At 46.0% G+C, this 19,765-nt stretch overlaps 1 protein-coding gene and 1 long non-coding RNA gene across 10 annotated transcripts in view; one reads left to right on the plus strand and one right to left on the minus strand.

The window, feature by feature from the left end:
- Positions 1–19,765, minus strand: part of LOC134338112 (tubulin polyglutamylase ttll6-like) — a 99,386-nt gene that overhangs the window by 15,531 nt on the left and 64,090 nt on the right. For all 7 annotated transcript variants that reach the window (XR_010016145.1, XR_010016144.1, XR_010016143.1 and 4 more), the window contains exons 8-11: positions 15,513–15,738; positions 11,765–11,946; positions 5,229–5,397; positions 2,688–2,861 (exon numbers count right to left, since the gene is read on the minus strand). Coding sequence is in view for 4 of the 7 variants with exons in the window: in XM_063033662.1 (XP_062889732.1) it covers positions 2,688–2,861; positions 5,229–5,397; positions 11,765–11,946; positions 15,513–15,738 (751 nt within the window). In the remaining 3 variants the exon portion in view is untranslated. The remainder of the gene's footprint in view (positions 1–2,687; positions 2,862–5,228; positions 5,398–11,764; positions 11,947–15,512; positions 15,739–19,765) is intronic.
- LOC134338113 (uncharacterized) lies at positions 12,015–19,009 on the plus strand. Of its 3 annotated transcripts, none has more exons than XR_010016146.1 (4): positions 12,015–12,432; positions 12,565–12,720; positions 15,501–15,611; positions 18,151–19,009. It is a non-coding gene; the product is annotated as an uncharacterized LOC134338113 (long non-coding RNA). The 3 variants fall into 3 exon arrangements; XR_010016148.1 differs by having other exon boundaries at positions 15,501–15,606; XR_010016147.1 differs by lacking the exon at positions 12,565–12,720.

The following is a 19,765-nucleotide window of genomic DNA, read 5'->3' on the forward strand; positions in this document are numbered from 1 at the left end:
GGCCCAAAAATGCACACAAGACTCCAGGTGAGGCCTCACTACTGCCTTATAAAGCCTCAGCATTACATCCTTACAAGCAGAAAGACTGGAATCCTCTCTCTCTCTCTCTCTCTCGTTCACGCTGACACCAAGCTGTCTGGCCAGGGCAAACATCTGCCAACAGGTTTGGTTGCTAACTTGAAAGCCAGCTCACGTTCCCAACCTCCGAACCAAAGCCCCGCTTTGTATGAAGGCTAAAGCAGTGAAAAGACCCAATGGCGTGACCCTCAGACATTCGTTCAAAGATATCCCTGCAGCTGAGGGCAAGAGTCCTTTAATAGAACATACAACAGTATAGTACAGGAACAGGCCCTTCAGCCCTCAATGTTGTGCCAGACCAATTAAATTAGTAATCAAATAGCTAACTAAACTCATCTCTCCTGCCTACACAATGTCCATATCCTCCCATCTTCCTCACATTCATGTGCCTATCTAAACGTCTCTTAAAAATCTCTAATGTATCTATCTCTACCGCCACCGCAGGCACCCACCACTCTCTGTGTAAAAGATCCGCTCTCACATCTCTGAAATTACCCTCAATCACCTCCTCCTCTACTTGGACTCCCCGCTCTGGTTCTCTGCCTGCTCTGGATCTTCTCATCTCGAATTGCCGACGGGACATCGACTTCATCACTCCTTCACTCCTCCACTGAATGCACTGCCCTCCACTCTCCCCGCACCAATCCCAACCTGACCATCAAACTGCCTCCAAAGCCAGTATATCCTTCCTCAAGTATGGAGACCAGAACTGCATGTAGTACTCCAGGTGCAGCCTCACCAGTACCCTGTACAGTTACAGCTTAACTTCCCTGCTCTTCAATTCAGTCCCTCTAGTAATGAAGGCCAAGACTGTATTCCATTTGCTTTCGTGATAGCCTGCTGCACCTGCAAACCAACCTTTTGTGATTCATGTACAAGTACTCCCAAGTCCCTCAGCACAGCAGTATGCTGGAAATTTTTACCGTTTAAATAATAATCTGCTCTTCCATTTTTCCTTCCAAAGTGGATGACCTCATCTGCCAGACCCGTGCCCACTCACTTAACCTATCTATACATATCTCTCTGTATCTTCTGCACAATTTACTTTTCCACTCAATTTGGTATCATCAGCAAACTTAAGCGATACACTACACTCGGTTCCCTCTTCGAGATCGTTAATATATATCGTGAACAGTTGCAGGCCCAGCATCGACCCATATGGCACCACCGCTCACCACGGATTGCCAACCAGAGTAACACCCATGTATCCCAACTCTGCTTTCTTTCAGTTAGCCAATCCTGTATCCATGCTAATACATCACCCCAACTCTTTGCATCCTTATCTTATGGATAAGTCTTTTATGCAGCACCTTATCAAACACATTCCAGAAATCCAAGTAAATAACGTCCATCTGTTCCCCTCTATCCACTGCACTTGTTATATCCTCAAAGAACTCCAGTAACTTTGTCAAACAATCTGCCCTTGCTGAATCCATGCGGCATCTGCCTGATGGATCCATTTCTTGCCAGATGTCTCGCTATTTCTTCTTTAATGATAGCTTCAAGCATTTTCCCAACTACAGATGTTAAACTAACTGACCTGTAGTTACCTGCTTTTGCCTACATCATTTTTTGAACAGTGGCGTGACATTCGCCGTCTTCTAATCCACCAGAACCTGCCCACAGTCCAGAGAATTTTAGTTTATTTTCTTTCCTTATTCCCTTTCTTTATTAGTTGCTTGATGGGTCTTTGTTGCTTTTTAAAGTTTTCCCAGTCTTCCAGTTTCCCACTACTCTTGGAAGCTTTCTATTCACACGCTTTTAGTTTGACACCTTCTTTAATTTCCTTAGTTATCCAAGACTGGCTCTCCCCACCCTTATTGTCCTTGCTTTTAACTGGAATATACTTTTGTTGAGCACCGTGAAAAATCTCTTTGAAAGTCTTCCACTGCTCCTCAATAGTCCCACCATATAGCCTGTGTTCCCAGACTACTTTTGCACCCTCCATTTGTATGGGAAACTCAGTCATACTGTGATCACTCTTTCCAAGAGGATCCCTAACTACAAGATCACTAATTTTAACTTTCTCATTGCACAGGACCAGATCTAAGATAACACATTCTCTTGTAGGTTAAGTAACACGCTGTTCAAGAAAGCCATCATTTATGCGTTCTAAGAAGTCCTCCACAAGACTGTCTCGACCAACTTGATTCACCCAATCTATGTGCAAGTTAGTCTCCCATGATAACTGCTGTTCCATTCTTACGTGCCTGAGATATTTCTGTTTATTGCCTGTGCCACTGTAATGTTATTATTTGGTGGCTGATCGACAACTCCCACCAGTGATTTTTTTTTCCCTTACTGTTCCTAATCTCTACCTAGGTGGACTCAACATTCTGCTCCTTAGATCTTATATCGTCTCTCACTGTCGCACTGATCTCATCCTTAGAGAGCTACCCCACCTCCCTTACCTTCCTGCCTATCATACCGTATAACCTGATATCCTTGGATATTTAATTCCCAATCTTGACTTAGCTGAGAGGTTGCTTTGAGCTGAGCTTTAAATCATCTACAAGATGTCAGCTCAGCTGAAATCATCTACATTGCGTAGATTAAATCATTAGTCCCACCTAAGGCGACTTAGCACGTCAACCAAGAGAAACTCTTACAGGAGTGGAGGATGATGACGTCTGCAGTCCTTCTGGTGACTTTGGCTTCACCAAGATCAACAGGGTTGGATTCTTCTGCAACTGGGACTCTTCTTGCAGGTTCTCTTCAGGGAACCCCAGTTCTTTGAGGAGCATTTCCTTCTGCTCCTGCCTCTGCTGAATTTCCCTGCGTATCTGCCTGGAGAGATAGCAAGATTTTCAATACCAAGCCATTGTACCAATATTAACAATACCCTCTCCCACCTCTTCAATCTTCCAACCTTATGCCCAGTAGGGACAGCACGCTCGGCTGTTCCAGAGGGAGCAGTACCGGGGGCAAGAATCACCCGTGAGTCTAACATTGAGGGGGGTGGGGTGCTCTTTGACATAGGAACGGGAAGTGTACCTGACCTTGCACTCAACGTCAGTAAGACCAAAGAACTGATTGCAGACCTCAAAGGGTAAGATGAGGGAACACACATCAGTCCTCACAGAGGGATCAGAAGTGGAGAGAGTGAGCAATTTCATGTTCCTGGGTGTCAGCATCTCTGAGGATATCGATGCAGTTACAAAGAAGGCACAACATCGGCTATATATCATGAGGAGGCTGAGGTGATTTAGTAGGTCTGCAAAGACACTTGCAAATCTCTACAGATGTACCATGGAGAGCATTCTAATCAGCTGCTTCACCATCTGGTATGGTGGGGGAGTGGGCACTGCACAGGACCGAAAGGAGCTACAGAAAGTTGTGAACTGAGTCAGCTCATCATGAGCACTAACCTCCCCAGCATCCAGGGCATCTTCAAGGAGTGATGCCTCAAAAAGACGGCCTCCACCATCAAGGACCCCCATCGCCCAGGGCATGCCTTCTTCTCACTGCAACCATCAGTGGGGAGGGTACAGGAGCCTGAAGGCACAAACTCAACAATTCAGGAACAGCTCCTTCCCCTCAGCCATCAGGTTTCTGAATGGACACAAGCTCACTACTTTCCTCCCCCTCTTTTTGCACTACTTAATTAATTTAACTGTTATATATATAAATATATATATACACTCACAGTTTTGATTATTATGTATTACATTGTACTGCTACCACACGTAACAACAAGTTTCACCACGTACCCCAGTGATATGAACCAAATTCTGATTCTGTTCCGTATCACCAGTGATGAATCACCACACTTGATCAGAATCAGGTTTCACATCATTGACATATATTGGGAAAGTTGTTGTGAAACTTGCGACATAAAAACACTGTAAGTTGCAATAGGAAACATACTAAAAATTAAACTAAATGAGCAGTGCAAAAAGACTGCAAGAAACAGTGAGGTGGTGTTCCTGGGCTCAGTGTCCATTCTGAAATCCGGTGGCACAGGGGAAGAAGCTGTTCCTGAACCGTTGACTGTGGGTCTTCAGGCTCCTGTACCTCCTCCCTGATGGTAGCAATGAGAAGAGGGCATGTCCTGGGTGGTGGGGATCCTTAATGATGGTAAGAATATATAGCTGTGGAGGGAGAGAACAGAGAACCTGACAGCACAGTACAGGCCCTTCACCCCACAATGTGGTGCTATTCTTTAGCCTACTTTAAGGTCAATTTAACCTTTCCCTTCCACAGAGCCCTCCATTCTTCTATCATCCATGTTCCCATCTAAGAGTCTCTTTAATGTCCCTAATGTATCTGCCTCTACCACCACCCCTGGCAGGGTGTTCCATGCACTCACTACTCTCTGTGTGAAGAACTTACCGCTGACATCCCCCCTATACTTTCCTCCAATTACCTTAAAATGATGCCCCCTTCCCCATTAGCCACTTCCAACCTGGGAAAAAGTCTCTGACTGCCCATTTGATCTATGCCTTTTTCATCTCCTTCATCAAGTCACCTCTCACCCTCCTTCGCTCCAAAAAGAAAAGCCTTAACTCGTTCACCCATTCCCATAAAGACATGCTCTCTGATCTGGGCAGCATCCTGGGAAACCTCCTCTGCACCTTTCCAATCATGAGGCAACCAGAACGCGAACAATTGTGTTGTGGGTAGTGGGGAAGTGGTGTGGGATTAGAAAGAGGGTGAAAGGATTGGGGAGGGATTATAGAGGGGTAGTAGAGAATGTGGTTAAGACCATAAGATGCAGATCAGAATTAGGCCATTTGGTCCATCAAGTCTGCTCTGCCATTTCATCATGGCTGATCCATTTTCCCTCTCAGTCGCAATCTCCTACCTTCTCCCCTTATCGCTTTATGCCCTGACCAATCAAGAATCTATCAGCATCTGCTTTAAATATACCCAATAACTTGGCCTCCACAGCCACCTGTGGAGCAAATTCCACGGATTCACCACTCTCTGGCTAAAGAAATTCCTCCTCTCCTCCTTTCTAAGAGGACACTCCTCCGCCTCTGTTCTGAGGCTGTGTTCCCTGGTTCAAGACTCTCCCTCCATAGGAAGCATCTCTCACATCCACTCTTTCGAGGCCTTTCACCGTTTGACAGGTGATGGGACACTGGGTGGCTGTGGGACACTGAAGAGGAAGGGAGGGAGGGGGCAGGACTGGGAGGGGCAGTGTAAACCTGCCTGACATATTCTTCCCGAGCCTTGGAGTCAACTGTTTCCAAGAACTTCTCGTATTTCTCTGAAGTGGAGCTCGGGTAGATCCTTTTGAAGTTCCCCATATTTTCGTCTTCGTACTTTTCCACCTGTTCCACCCAGGTAGCCTGGTTGTTTCGTGTCTCGTCAGCTCTAATATGAAAGCAAAGAGGAGGTGTCAGTTATTCCTTTGAAAATTGATCTCTTACCATAAGACCAGAAAACACAGGAGCAAAATGAGGCCATTCAGCCCATCGAGCCTGCTCCAGAATACCATCACGCTGAGATATTTTCCTTCTCCAGCCTTCTCTCCATAACCTTTGACTCCCCCGTTACTAAACAAGAACCTATCAACCTCCACTTACCCAATGACTTGGCCTCCACAGCCATATTTTGCAATTATTTCCACAGATTCACCACCCCCAGCTGAAGAAAACCCTCCTCGTCTCTGTTCGAAAAGGATATTCTTGTATTCTCAGGCTGCGTCCTCTGGTTTTAGATTCCTGTACAGAAAGAAACGGCCTTTCTACATCCACTCTGCCTAGGCCTTTCAATATTTGATAGATTTCAATGTGATCCTCCCACATTTTTCTAAACTCCAGCAAGTACAGGCCCAGGGCCATCAAACGCTCCTCAAAACTTAAACCTTTCATTTCCAGGATCATTCTTTTGAACCTCCTCTGGACTTTCTCCAATGCCAGCCCATCTTTTTTTGATGTTAAAGGGCTGAAATGGTTAGCATGAGAGGGCACAGTTTTAAGGTGCTTGGAAGCAGATACAGAGGAGATGTCGGGTTAAGTTTTTTTACACAGAGGGTGGTGAGTGTGTGGAATGGGCTGCCGGCAACGGTGGTGGAGGCGGATATGATAGGGTCTTTTAAAAGACTCCTGGATAGGTACATGGAGCTTAGAAAAATGGAGGGCTATGGGTAACCCGAGGTAATGTTTAAAGTAAGGACATGTTCGGCACAGCTCTGTATTGAGCCTGTATTGAGCTGTACGTTTCTATGTTTCTATCATTATGTGCTGGGTCATATGACATCATCATTATGTGCCGTGTTGTATGACATGGGCGATCTTGGTCCCACGGCCATGATTGGGCCATGGCCCCATGGGAAGCAGGGATTTAGATTCTTAAGACCACTGGGATCTGTTTTGGGGCAAGGATGAATTGTACAAAAGGGACAGGTTGCACCTTAACAGGCGGGGGACCAGCATTCTGGCAGGCAGGTTTGCCACTGCTACACTGGTGTGTTTAAACTAAATAGTGGGGGGGAGGAGAGGAAATATAAGGATGGAGTTAAAGGGAAAGAGAGAATAAGGAAAGTTAAGAAAGACAACAGAATTAACGGGGGTAGAAAGCTCAGGAAGGGATCGGAGAGTATGGCCAAGTGCAATAAGAATCGATGTGAAAGGTGAGCGGAGTACTGTAATGCATTAAAAGTATTATATATCAATGCATGGAGTATAAGAAATAAAGTGGATGAGCTTGAGGCTCAGTTGGAAATTGGCAAGTATGATGTTGAGGGAATAACAGAGACATGGCTGCAAAAGAAGGACCAGGGCTGGGAAATAAATATTCAAGGGTATACGTCCTATCGAAAGAACAGACAGGTGGGCAGAGGGGGTGGGGTGGCTCTGTTGGTGAGGAATGAAATTCAGTCCCTTGCAAGGGCAACACAGAATCAGGAGATGTAGAGTCAGTATAGATAGAACTGAGAAATTGTAAGGGCAAAAAGACCTTAATGGAAGTTATCTACAGGGCCCCAAACAGTAGCCTGGATATAGGGTGCAAGTTGAATCAAGAGTTAAAATTGGCATGTCGCAAAGGTAATGCTATGGTTGTTATGGGGGATTTCAACATGCAGGTAGACTGGGAAAATCAGGTTGGTCCAGACCTTAAGAAAGGGAGTTTGTGGAGTGCCTCTGAGATGGATTCTGAGAGTAGCTTGTACTGGAACCTACCAGGAAGAAGGCAATTCTGGATTTAGTGTTGTGTAATGAACCGGATTTGATAAGGGAACTCCAGGTAAAGAAGCCATTAGGAGGTAGTGACCATAATATGATAAGTTTTCAAATACAATTTGAGAGGGAGAAGGGAAACTCGGAAGTGTCAGTATTGCAGTTGAACAAGGGGACTATGGAGCCATGAGGGAGGAGCTGGCCAAAGTTGACTGGAAAGATACCCTAGCAGGGATGACAGTGGAACAACAATGGCAGGTACTTCTGGGAAGGTGCAGGATCAGTTCATTCCAAAGAGGAAGAAAGATTCTAAGGGGAGTAAGGGACGACCATGGATGACAAGGGAAGTCAAGCATAGTATAAAAATAAAAGAGAAGAAGTATAACATAGCAAAGATGAGCGGGAAGCCAGAGGATTGGGAGACTTTTAAAGAGCAACAGAGGATAACTTAAAAGGCAATATGGGGAAAAAAGATGAGATACGAAGGCAAGCTATCCAAGAATAGAAAGGAGGATAATAAAAGCTTCTTTACGTATGTGAAGAGGAAAACATTAGTTAAGACCAATGTTGGGCCCTTGAAGACAGAAACGGGTGAATTTATTATGGGGAACAAGGAAATGGCAGACGAGTTGAACAGGTACTTTGGATCTGTCTTCACTGGGGAAGACACAACCAAACTCCCAGATGTAATAGTGGCCGGAGGACCTAGGGTAACAGAGGAACTGAAGGAGATTCACATTAGGCAGAAAATGGTATTGGATAGACTGATGGGACTGAAAGATGGTAAATCCCCAGGGCCTGATGGTCTGTACCCCAGGGTACTTGAGGTGGCTCTAGAAATCTTGGATGCATTGGTAATTATTTTCCAATGTTATATAGATTCAGGATCAGTTCCTGAGGACTGGAGGGTAGCTAATGTTATTCCACTCTTTAAGAAAGGAGGGAGAGAGAAAACAGGGAATTATAGACCAGTTAGCCTGACATCAGTGGTGGGAAAGATGCTGGAGTCCATTATAAAGGATGAAATAGCGGCACATTTGGATAGCAGTAACAGGACGGTCTCAGTCAGCATGGATTTACGAAGGGGAAATCATGCTTGACTAATCTTCTGGAATTTTTTGAGGACGCAACTATGAAAATGGAGAAGGGAGAGCCAGTGTACCTGGACTTTCAGAAAGCCTTTGATAAGGTCCCACATAGGAGATTAGTGGGCAAAATTAGAGCACATGGTATTGGGGGTAGGGTACTGACAGGGATAGAAAATTGGTTGGCAGACAGGAAACAAAGAGTAGGGATTGATGGGTCCCTTTCAGAATGGCAGGCGGTGACTAGTGGGGTACCGCAAGGCTCGGTGCTGGGACCGCAGCTATTTACAATATACATTAATGATTTAGATGAAGGGATTAAAAGTAACATTAGCAAATTTGCAGATGACACAAAGCTGGGTGGCAGTATGAAATGTGCAGAGGATGTTGAGATAATGCAGGATGACTTGGACAGGTTGGGTGAGTGGGCAGATGCAGTTTAATGTGGATAAATGTGAGGTTATCCATTTTGGTGACAAGAACAGGAAGGCAGATTACTATTTGAATGGTGTCAAGTTAGGAAAGGGGAAGTACAACAAGATCTTGGTGTCCTTGTTCATCAGTCACTGACAGGAAGCATGCAGGTACAGCAGGCAGTGAAGAAAGCTAATGGCGTAACAAGGGGAGTTGAGTTGAGTATAGGAGCAAAGAGGTCCTTCTGCAGTTGTACAGGGCCCTGGTGAGACCACAACTGAAGTATTGTGTACAGTTTTGGTCTCCAAATTTGAGGAAGGACATTCTTGCTATTGAGGCAGTGCAGTCAAGGTTCATGCGGTTAATTCCCGGGATGGCGGGACTGTCATATGGTGAAAGATTGGAGCAACTGGGCTTGTATACACTGAAATTTAGAAGGATGAGAGGGGATCTGATTGAAACATACAAGATTATTAAGGGATTGGACACGCTAGAGGCAGGAAACATGTTCCCGATGTTGGGGGAGTCCAGAACCAGAGGCCACAATTTGACAATAAGGGGTAGGCCATGTAGAATGGAGTTGAGGATAAACCTTTTCACCCAGAGAGTTGTGGATCTGTGGAATGCTCTGTCTCAGAAGGCAGTGGAGGCCAATTCCCTGGATGCTTTCAAGAAAGAGCTAGATAGAACTCTTAATGATAGCGGAGTCAAGGGATATGGGGAGAAGGCAGGAACAGAGTACTGATTGTGGATGATCAGCCATGATCACAGTGAATGGCGGTGCTGGCTCGAAGGGCCGAATAGCCTACTCCTGCACCTATTGTCTGTTGATTGTTCTTGGCAAAGTTATCTCCAGAAGTGGTCTGCCATTGCCTTCTTCTGGGCCAGTGTCTTTAAAAGACGGGTGACCCGAGTCATTATCAATACTCTTCACAGATAGTCTGCCTGGCGTCAGTGGTCACATACCCAGGACTTGCGATCGGCACCGGCTGCTTATCCACCACCTACTCCCTGATCAGGGGGCTAACCAGCTGCTACATCTTGTCCAAGGGTGACCTGCAGGCTAGAGGGGGGAAGGGGCACCTTACACCTCCTTTGGTAGAAACATATCTCCGCCCCGCCACGCAGAACTGCTCACAATACTCCAAGTGCGGTCTGACCAGTGCCTTATAAAGCCTCAGCATTACTTCCTTGGTGATATGTTCTAGTCCTCTCGAGCGCAGTCTAGCCCACAGTCCTCACTCCACCTCTGCCTGCCTGCTGAATCCACCTCCTTTCCCCTTTGTTGCAGCTCTAAGCAGCAGCAGGAACTTCTGACACAAGAAAGTCTGCAGTTGCTGGAAATCCAAAATGCTGGAGGAACTCAGCAGGTCAGGCAGTATCTGTGGAAGGAAATAGACAGTTGACATTTCAGGCTGAGACCATTCATCGGGACTGGAAAGGAAGGGGAATATGCCTGAATAAGAAGGTGAGGGGAGGAGAAGGAGGATAGCTGGGAGGTGATAGGTGAAGCCAGGTGGGTGGGAAAGGTCAAGGGCAGGAGAGGAAAGAATCTGATAGGAGAGCAGAGTGGACAACAGGAGAAAGGGAGGAGCAAGGGACACAGAAAGATGTAATAGGCACATGAGAAGAAAAGAATGGAGGAAGGAATAGTGAAGAATGTGGGGGGGGGTTGAAATTTGTTTTCCAGAAGGAGAAATCGAAATTCATACTGTCATGTTGGAGGCTACCCAGACACAATATAAGGTGTTACTCCTCCACCCTGAGGGTGGACTCACCTTGGCACGAGGAGGCCGTGGACCGACACGTGGGAATGGGAATCAGAATTAAAATCTCTGGCCAGCAGAATGTCACGCTGGTGGCGGATGGCACAGAGGCGCTTGGCGGCTATGCCTGAGCAGTGGGAAAATGTGGAACTTTAAAATGTGCAGGGAATAGCAGCGATACTTTGGAGGGGAAGCTTTTATAGAACGATAGGAGAGGCCAACATTAAGATCGAGGATCAACAACTTTATGCACCAGATAAGTTTGCACATATTTGGAATTCACTGCGTGGTGTTGGTCAGGGCATGACAGGCGACAAAATCCAACAATGTACAACAATTATACAGAACAAAGGAAAGAGATTCCGCAGGTGCTGGAAATCCAAAGTAACAGACACAAAATGCTGGAGGAACTCAGCAGGTCAGGCCGTATCTACGGAAAGGAATAAACAGTCAATGTTTCTGGCCAAGACCCTCCATTAAAGAATAAGGAAGTAGATAAAGGTAAGCCAGAGGTTAAAGTTTGGATATGGAATATAATGTGCATAAATATATAAACACCAGTATGGATTTACAAGGTAGACAGCATATCAAAATGTGGTTTATAGTGTTTACAGTTCAGTGCAGTGACAGGGTAATAGTTAGAGGGGGTTGGGGGTCGGGGGGGGAGTAACTAGGATGGTTGATCAGATGAACTGCCTGAGGGGAAAAAATCTTTTGAGATGGCATGAGGTCTCTTGTTTGCACTCCACCTCCTTCCCTTTCTCCCACGGTCCACTCTCCTCTCCTATCAGATTCCTTCCTCTCCAACCCTTCACCTTTCCCACCCACCTGGCTTTACCTATCACCTTCCAGCTATCCTCCTTCCCCTCCCTCCCCACACCTTTTTATTCCTTCCAGTCCTGAAGAAGGGTCTCGGCCCAAAATGGCGACTGTTTGTTCATTTCCATAAGAGGAGCAGAATTAGGCCATTTGGCCCATCGGAGCTGCTTTGCCATTTGATCACGACTGATCCCTTCCCATCTCAGCCTCAATCTCCTGCCTTCTCCCCATAACCCCTCATGCCCTGACTAATCAAGGATCTATCAACCTCTGCCTTAAATATACCCGATGACTTGGCCTCCACTCCAGATTCACCACCCTCTGGCAAAAGAAACTTCTCGTCATCTCCGTTCTAAATGGGTGCTGCCTGGCCTGCTGAGTTCCTCCAGCACTTTGAGTGTGCAGCTGAATTTGACAGCAGGAATATTCATTAATTATTGTTGCCCAACGTGGCACTCTTCAGTCTTTCAGTCACCTGTACTCCCGCGACCACCAGATCTTAGGCAGTTGTTCCTTCTTTCGCGGCCTCTCTTCCTCCATGTCTTTCTGCCGGCCACAAGCTGCAAGGTTAATCATGCAGAGTGTATCATAAAGAAGATCCTCCTTCACCTCTTGATCAAGCTTGGAGTCCATCACAGAGCTCAGTGAATGCTTAACCTGCAACGTTAATAATTAAAAATTAATAGTGTTGGCCAAAAAGAACAACAGTCCACAAATCAGTGAATTCAAATGAATCAAGGGCAATGGAAGTAGGCAAACAAACTGTCTTTGTTCTTGCCACATGCTGAAAGGAGGTGGAGGTGGCCATTTTGTGAGACTGTCCTTGCACACCCTCCATTTTGTGAACTCTTCGATTCTAGCTCTGGGATTATCTAATCAGAGCAATTGAATGTGGACGTAAGGAGTTTCAGCTAACAACCGGCTAACCCGGGACCATTCTCAGACAAGCAGCTATTTATAATGTAAAGTGGCAGACTTGGAGAAGAAATCTACAACCTCATTAGGCTCAGTGCCTGGGTCAGCTACCTTAACTGGTTTGAACCAAGCCGAGTTGAAAAAAACAAAGGCACGGATCTGGGGGCAAAGACCATTGAACAATGCTGGCTGGAGCCCTGGACCAGAGCCATTAAGAAGGTGACCCAGGTAGGGTGCCACTTCTCAGCCCAGTTTTGCATCCTATCAATGTCCCGCTGTAACCTCTGACAGCCCTCCACACTATCCAACCTTTGTGTCATCAGCAGATTTACTAACCCATCCCTCCACTTCCTCATCCAGGTCAATTGGTGGCCACTGGGAGGTCCTGTTTTTCTCTGGTGGATGGACTGTAGGTGCTCGTTGAAGCGGTCTCCCAAACTGGGCCGGGTCTCTCCGATATACAGGAAGCCACACCAGGAGCACCAGATACAACAGATGACCCCAACAGACTCACAGGTGAAATGTCACCTCACCTGGAAGGACCGTTTGGGCCCCGAATGGTAGTGAGGGAGGAGATCCAAGTGCAGGTGTGGCACTTCTCCTGGTGGCCACCAATTTTAATTCTATTTCCTATTCCCATTCCAACATGTCAGTCCATGGCCACCTCTACTGCCGCAATGAGGCCACACTCAGGTTGGAGGAACAACTCCTTATTCTGTCTGGGTAGCCTCCAACCTGATGACACAATTTCTCCTGCTTCCGGTAATGACCCCCCCACTTCACTATTCCCCATTCCCATTTTGCTCCCTCACCTTATCTCCTTACCTGCCCATCACCTCCCTCTGGTGCTCTTCCCCCTTCCCTATCTTCCATGGCCTTCTGTCCTCTCTTATCAGATTCCCCCTTCCCCAGCCCTTTCCCTCTTTCACCAATTTCTCAGCTCTTCACCTCACCACTCCCCATCTCCTGGTTTCACCTATCACCAACAACCTTGCATGTCTTTGTGTCTGTGTGTGTGTGTCTTTGTGTGTATCTGTGTGTGTGGCTGTGTGTTGCTTTGGATTGCCAGCCTCTGCAGATTTTCTCTTGTTTTTAATCACCCCCTGGTGTCTTCCTCTCTGGAACCATTTTAATGTGGATTTAACTATGGACAAATGCCAGGTCTTTGTCTATGGGAACTATCATAAATGACCATGGTTCTCCACCCATCTACAGATGCACATCTTCCATTGTGTCATAGCCTAAGGGCACTAAAAGACAGAAGTAGGCCAATTGGCCCATCTCGTCCATGCCAAAATATTATTCTGCCAATTCCTATGAATCTGCACCTATACCATAGACTTCAATACCCCTCCCATCCACATACTTATCTAAACTTTTCTTAAATGTCGCATCCGCCACTTCCGCTGGCACACTCTCACCACTCTCTGAGTGAAGAAGATCCCTTTCATGTTCCCCTTAAACATTTCACCTTTCTCAATTAACCCATGACCTCTAGTTCTAGTCTCACCCATCCTCAGTGGCAAAAGCATGCTTCCATTTACTCTATGTTCCTCATGGTTTCGTACACCTTTATCAAATCTTCCTTGATTCCCCTGTGCTCTAGAGAATAACTTTCCCTGTAACTCAGGCCCTCGAGACCCAGCAACATCCTTGTGAATATTCTCTGCTATCTTTCAAATCATTGATATCTTTCCTGTAGTTAGGTGACTAGAATACTCCAAAGTAGGCCTCACCAATATCTTCAAGAGCTTCAATCTAACAACTCAGCTTCTGTACTCAACAACTTGATTAATGAAGACCAATGTGCCAAAATCTCTCTTTATGAACTCATCTATCTGTTTCGACAGGGAGCACATTTTGGGATAACGGTCAGAAGTTGGTTTAACTTTTTTTTTACCTTAAGGCTGTCATTGTCAAACAGCTTTTGCACTGTGTTCTGCTCTTCTACTCAAAGTCAAGTTCAAAGTAAATTTATTATCAAAGTACATATGACCATAGGCATATGTTGATTCACTGAGATTCACTTACCTGAGGACATTCACAGTATTTAAAAGGAATCAAACAAAACATTCAGAATAAATAAATAAACAAACAAACAATAAATATCAAGAATATGAGATGAAGAGTCCTTCAAAGTGAGTCCATAGGCTGTGGGAGCAGTTCAATGCTGAGATGAGTGAAGTTAAGCGAAGATATCCCCTTTGGTTCAAGACCCTGTACCTTCTTCCTGATGGTTGAGTGGGGTAATAACTGTTCCTGAACAGTTCTATTGAACTGCTGCTGCTAAGTTAACAAATTTCATGACACGTACCGGTGATAATAAACCTGATTCTAATTCTGATCATATATGCCAATTTGCAACTGTGCCACAAGTTCATCGACCTTATTCTGTACACTGCACAAATCCAAATATAACACCTTTTCGATAACAATAATAATGGAAAAGTGGGAAAAAACACAATAATAATGGGAAAAACACAGTAAATATAAATACATTAGATAGCTTATATGCATAGATTGATTGTATGTCCATAAAGTGACGCTGGGCACAGGAGTTTCTGTACATAAGGTGACTCTGACAGGAAATGATAAAGTAGTGGTGGTTGCGGGTGTGTGGAGGGGTGGGTTAGTGGGTGGGGTGTTGATCAGCCTCAGTACTTGGGGACTTACTGACTGCCCATTACAGCGCTGGTGTTTAGGACAACAGTGAAGGTCCTCCATCTCTGGTGGTGTTCAGAGATTCCTTGATCATGCCCGTAGCTTCCTCTCCATTTTCACTACTGTCGGACATGTAAGTCCCAGGTGGAGACTCAGGAACACCGCCACACTCAGATGTAGGAGGATTCTTCATCGCTGTTTGCGTAACAGTTTTGTTTTAGTGGTCAGTGCTGTTAGTGCTGAGTTGAGCCCTCGAACCTGGAGGACTGGTACACCGCTCTCAGTCTGGCCTCTACCCTTTGACCTGTTTGTCATGGGTGACCCTACCAAGAGCCAAAGCCTAAAGCCCCGGCTCCAGCGTGCAGCCCTCTCCGGGTCATTGAGGCACGCAAGCCTCCAAACCCTACAACACGGTTGTGGTCCTCTTGGAGGACTGTTTGGGGAAAGTAACAGTTTTTGAGTCTGGTGGTCCTGGTGTGAATGCTACAGAGCCTCCTCCCTGATGGGAGTGGGGACAAACAGTGAGCAGGGTTGGTGGGATCCTTCACGATATTACTGGCCATCCCATCATGATGTTATATTTGCATGTTTTATGCAGTCACCTAAATTATCTGCTTAATCTTTATGTATCCCAGAGGCGTGCGTACCTTCATCAGCCAGGGTTTCAAGGTGTGGTCCAGCAGGATGTCAAAGCCGAGGAGTTGAAAGCAAGCACTCCCAGACACGTGATTTCGGAAGCAGGTGAAGTAGGTGTTCCTCAGGGCCGGATACACAGACAGAATGGTTTTGATGATCACGTCTTCAATACTGCTCCACAGCACCTCCAGGTCATAGTCATTGCTCCCCATGTACTGGTTAAAAAAAGACAGCTTTCTGCAAGTAAAAACATTTTACAGAGCCGTCAGTTCTGATCTATCGCAGGCCACCGTTCATCCATCGGATGGCATTGCCAAGTGACTTCGCCGATCAAGTACTCTGCCCCACCATTTGTGTTATTGTGTCAATAGCACTGCAAGCCACAAGATAGACTGTGTATCCATTGAAGGAAATATCAGCTCTCTTGATTAATTTCCCCCCTTTTTGACAGGATTTATTGGAATGATTTCTTGCTGATTCATAGTTGTCACGAAGAGGTTGACTGCACCCTGAACCCACAATATTCCATCTTGTGAAGTTGCCTGGTGGTTTACATTCACAGTCAGAAAGCACTACAGTAAACAAACAGGCCCTTTGGCCCATCTAGTCCATGCTGAATCATTAATCTGTCTGGTCCCATTGACCGGCACCCAGTCTGTAGCCCTACCATCCATGTACAAATTTATCTTAAATGTTGAAATCGCACCTCCATCTATCTCTTCTGCTGGCAGCTTGCTCCACACTCTCACTACCCTCCGAGTGAAGAAATTTCCCTTCATGTTCCCCTTAAACTTCTCACCTTTCACCCTTAACCCACGAGCTCTAGTTCTAGTCTCACCCTCCCAAGCTCCGTGTAACAAGCCTGACGTAACGAATCAGTGTTTCTAGAGTCATTGTCATAGAAAAGTACAGCACAGGAACAGGCCTCTTGGCCCATCTAGTCCATGCCAAAACCTGCTAAACTGCCGACACCCACTGACCTGCACCAGGATCATAGTCCTCCATCCTATCCAAACTTCGCTGAAACGTTGAAACCGAGCACACATGCAGCACTTGTGTTGGCAGCTCATTCCACACTGGTCACCACCATCTGAGTGAAGACGTTTCTCCTCATCTTTCCCTTAAACTTTTCACCTTTCACCCTAACCCATGATCCCTGGTTGTGGTCACACTCAACCTCAGTGGAAAAAGCCTGCTTGCATTTAACCTATCTATACCCCTCATAATCTTGAATATTTCTGTCAAATCTCCTCTCAACCTTCTACATTCTAAGGAAGAAAGTCCTAACCTATTCAATCTTTCCTTATAACTCAGGTCCTCCAGACCCAGCTACATTTTTGTAAATTTTTCCTCTACTCTTTCAACCTTATTTACTATACATCTTTCCTGTAGGTAGGTGACCAAAACTGCATACGATACTCCAAATTAGGCCTCACCAATGTCTTATACAACTTCAACATAACATCCCATCTCTTGTACTCAATACATTGATTTATGAAAGCCGATGTGACAACAGCTTTCTTTCTACCTGTGACACTACTTCCAACGAATTTGGACCTCTATTCCCAGATCCCTTTGTTCTACCGCACTCCTCAGTGCCCTACCATTCACTGTGTAAGAGCTTCCCCGGCTGGTCCTACCTAAATGTAACACCTCGCACTTGTCTGCATTGACTTCCAGCTGCCATTTTTCAACCCATTTTTCCAGCTGATCCAGATCCCTCTGCAAGCCATGACCGCCTTCCTCACTGTCCACTATATCCTCAAACGTGGTGTCATCTGCAAATTTACTGATCCAGTTAACTACATTATCATCCAGAACACTGATAGAGATGACAAACAACAATGGGCCCAGCACTGGTTCCTGCAGCACACCACTGGTCACAGGCCTCCAGTCAGAGAGGCAAACCTCTACTACTACTCTCTGGCTTCTCCCACAAAGCTAATGTCTAATCCAATTTACAACCTATGCTGAATGCTGAGCAACTGAACCCTCTTGACTAACCTCACATACGGGATCTTGTCAAATGCCTTAATAAAGTCCACGGAGACAACATCTACTGCTTTTCCTTCATCCGCTTTCCTGGTAACTTGCTCAAAAAACTCTCCAGGATTGGTCAGACATGATTTACCATGCACAAAGCCATGCTGACTATCCTGAATCAGTCCCATGTCTATCCAAATACTCATATATCCAGTCCCTTAGAATACTTTCCAATAACTATCCCACTACTGATGTCAGACTGAGCAGTCTGTAATTTCCTGGTTTATGTCTAGAACCCTTCTTGTCACTAAGAATTATTTAAATATCTCTGCTAGGGCCCCTGCAGTTTCTGCACTAGCCTCCCCCAGGGTCTGAGGGACCCTGGGGATTTACCCACCCTGATTTTCCTCAGGACAGCAAGCACCTCCTTCTCTGTAATCTGCATAGGGTCCATGAACTTACGGCCCATTGCAAGCAATGATAAGGCCACAGCAGTGTTGTAGGCCTCAAATATGAAGAGGAAATGGGAGATTTCCCTCACTAAAGAGCATTTTAACAACAGCTCAATAGTTGCCATGTTTTACAGACCTTTATTCCAGATTTATCCCATCACTTATGTAAATTTGTCTGCCTTCATGGGATTTAGCTCACATTTCTTTGTTCTAGATCCATGGTTCTTGCTGGACACGAAATACCAGATTGGGATGATCCCAACCAGCGGGACATCCTGAGAGATAATCCAGTCCAGGTACATTCCCCGTGGCAAGGGACGTATAATTGACTCCTGCTCATTATTGTCATTATTTATTGATCATTAATAATGACTCCTGTCTGCAGATTTGAATGAGAGAGTGTTTAGCATTGTCTTTCCACTCACTTTTATCTATTTTTTCAGTCACGGTCCAGTCAGTTGATTCCTCATTTCTGTTCATTTCCTTTTCCCCGTGTTTTACCTGGCTCCTTGACTAAGGCACCTGATTCTCATCTGAACTGGAAACATAATAACTCCGGCTTACATCTACTTGGGACTGGACCGTCACCTCAGCCAGTGCGGCAAAGCACGTTCCGGGCCGCTGAGAATAGTGGACTCTAAGTTGCCTCGGTGCCTGGGGTTGCTTTGGGAATTCTGTCGTCTCGTGTCCAGCTGAGTGTTGCTGTTTGCCGCTATTTCGAGTCAAGATACGAACAGACTGTCGTTGTTTGGTTTTGTAGTTTCGTGTCCTGCTGAGTATTGCTGGCCGTTTACTGCTACTCCGAATCAAGATACAAATTGTCTGTCGTTGTTTGGTTTTGTTGTTCTGTGTCCAAGTCCAGGCTCCGTGTCCAAGTCCGGGCTCCGTATCCGAGTCCGAGTCCGAGTCCAAGTCCGGGCGCCGTGTCCCAGTCCGAGTCTGAGTCCGAGTCCAGGCTCCGTGTCCAAGCTCCATAACCAAGCTCTGGGTCTGGGCTACTCCAGTTTGTTGGCCATGTAAGCATCTAATCCTCACTCTCTGGCCTTCCTCGCAACTATTAATAAACACACTTCTGTTAATGCTACCTCCGTGTCGGTGTTCTGCACTTGGGTCCGCTTCCAGTCGTCTATTGCAACAATTTCAGCTTCACTCCGTTCCTTAAGGTTGTTATAGCCATGGGGTGGTAATGGGGACGAGCTCCCGCTGCCTATTAAATGCTCCCAATGGCGTGTGCCTCAATATTGCCTCTGACAACCAAGTCACAGCTCCTGGCCTTCACGGTGGCTTAGCTACTAAGCCCAGATATGGAGAGCAAGCAGTTGCCCATGTAGCAAGCTCCCCATCTCCACGCAGTTGATGAACCCAAAGGAACGGCAGAGAGCAACACAGCCTGGCACCAGCAGCATCGCAGGAGTTGCCAGTCAGTGTTGAACTCAACGTGGGACTGCCGCAGATGTTTTCCCTCAGGGTTTACTCCTGAAGCCTTCCCTATGAGTGGGTGTGGTCGCAGGGCAATGGGAGGTTTGAGATCAGAGTTTTCCTTCTCCTAGATGAGGGGCCAGCCATGGTTGATGAGTCCCATCTGCCTGAAGCGACTGGATTTAAGATGCCATTAACCCACCTTTGCCCCTTCTCCTGTCAGTAGAAATGATTCCGCCCAGCTTAGTGGCTAAGCCACATGTGAAGGCCAGGAGCTAGACTTGGTTGTCAGAAGTTATTGGAGGGCATGGTACAGGATTCTAGGACAAGAGGGCATGACTTCAGGATTGAAGGACATCCATTTAGAACTGAGATGCAGAGAAATTACTTTAGTCCGAGGGTGGTAAATC

Source organism: Mobula hypostoma, chromosome 26 (genome assembly GCF_963921235.1).
Source record: "Mobula hypostoma chromosome 26, sMobHyp1.1, whole genome shotgun sequence".
Taxonomy (NCBI): domain Eukaryota; kingdom Metazoa; phylum Chordata; class Chondrichthyes; order Myliobatiformes; family Myliobatidae; genus Mobula; species Mobula hypostoma.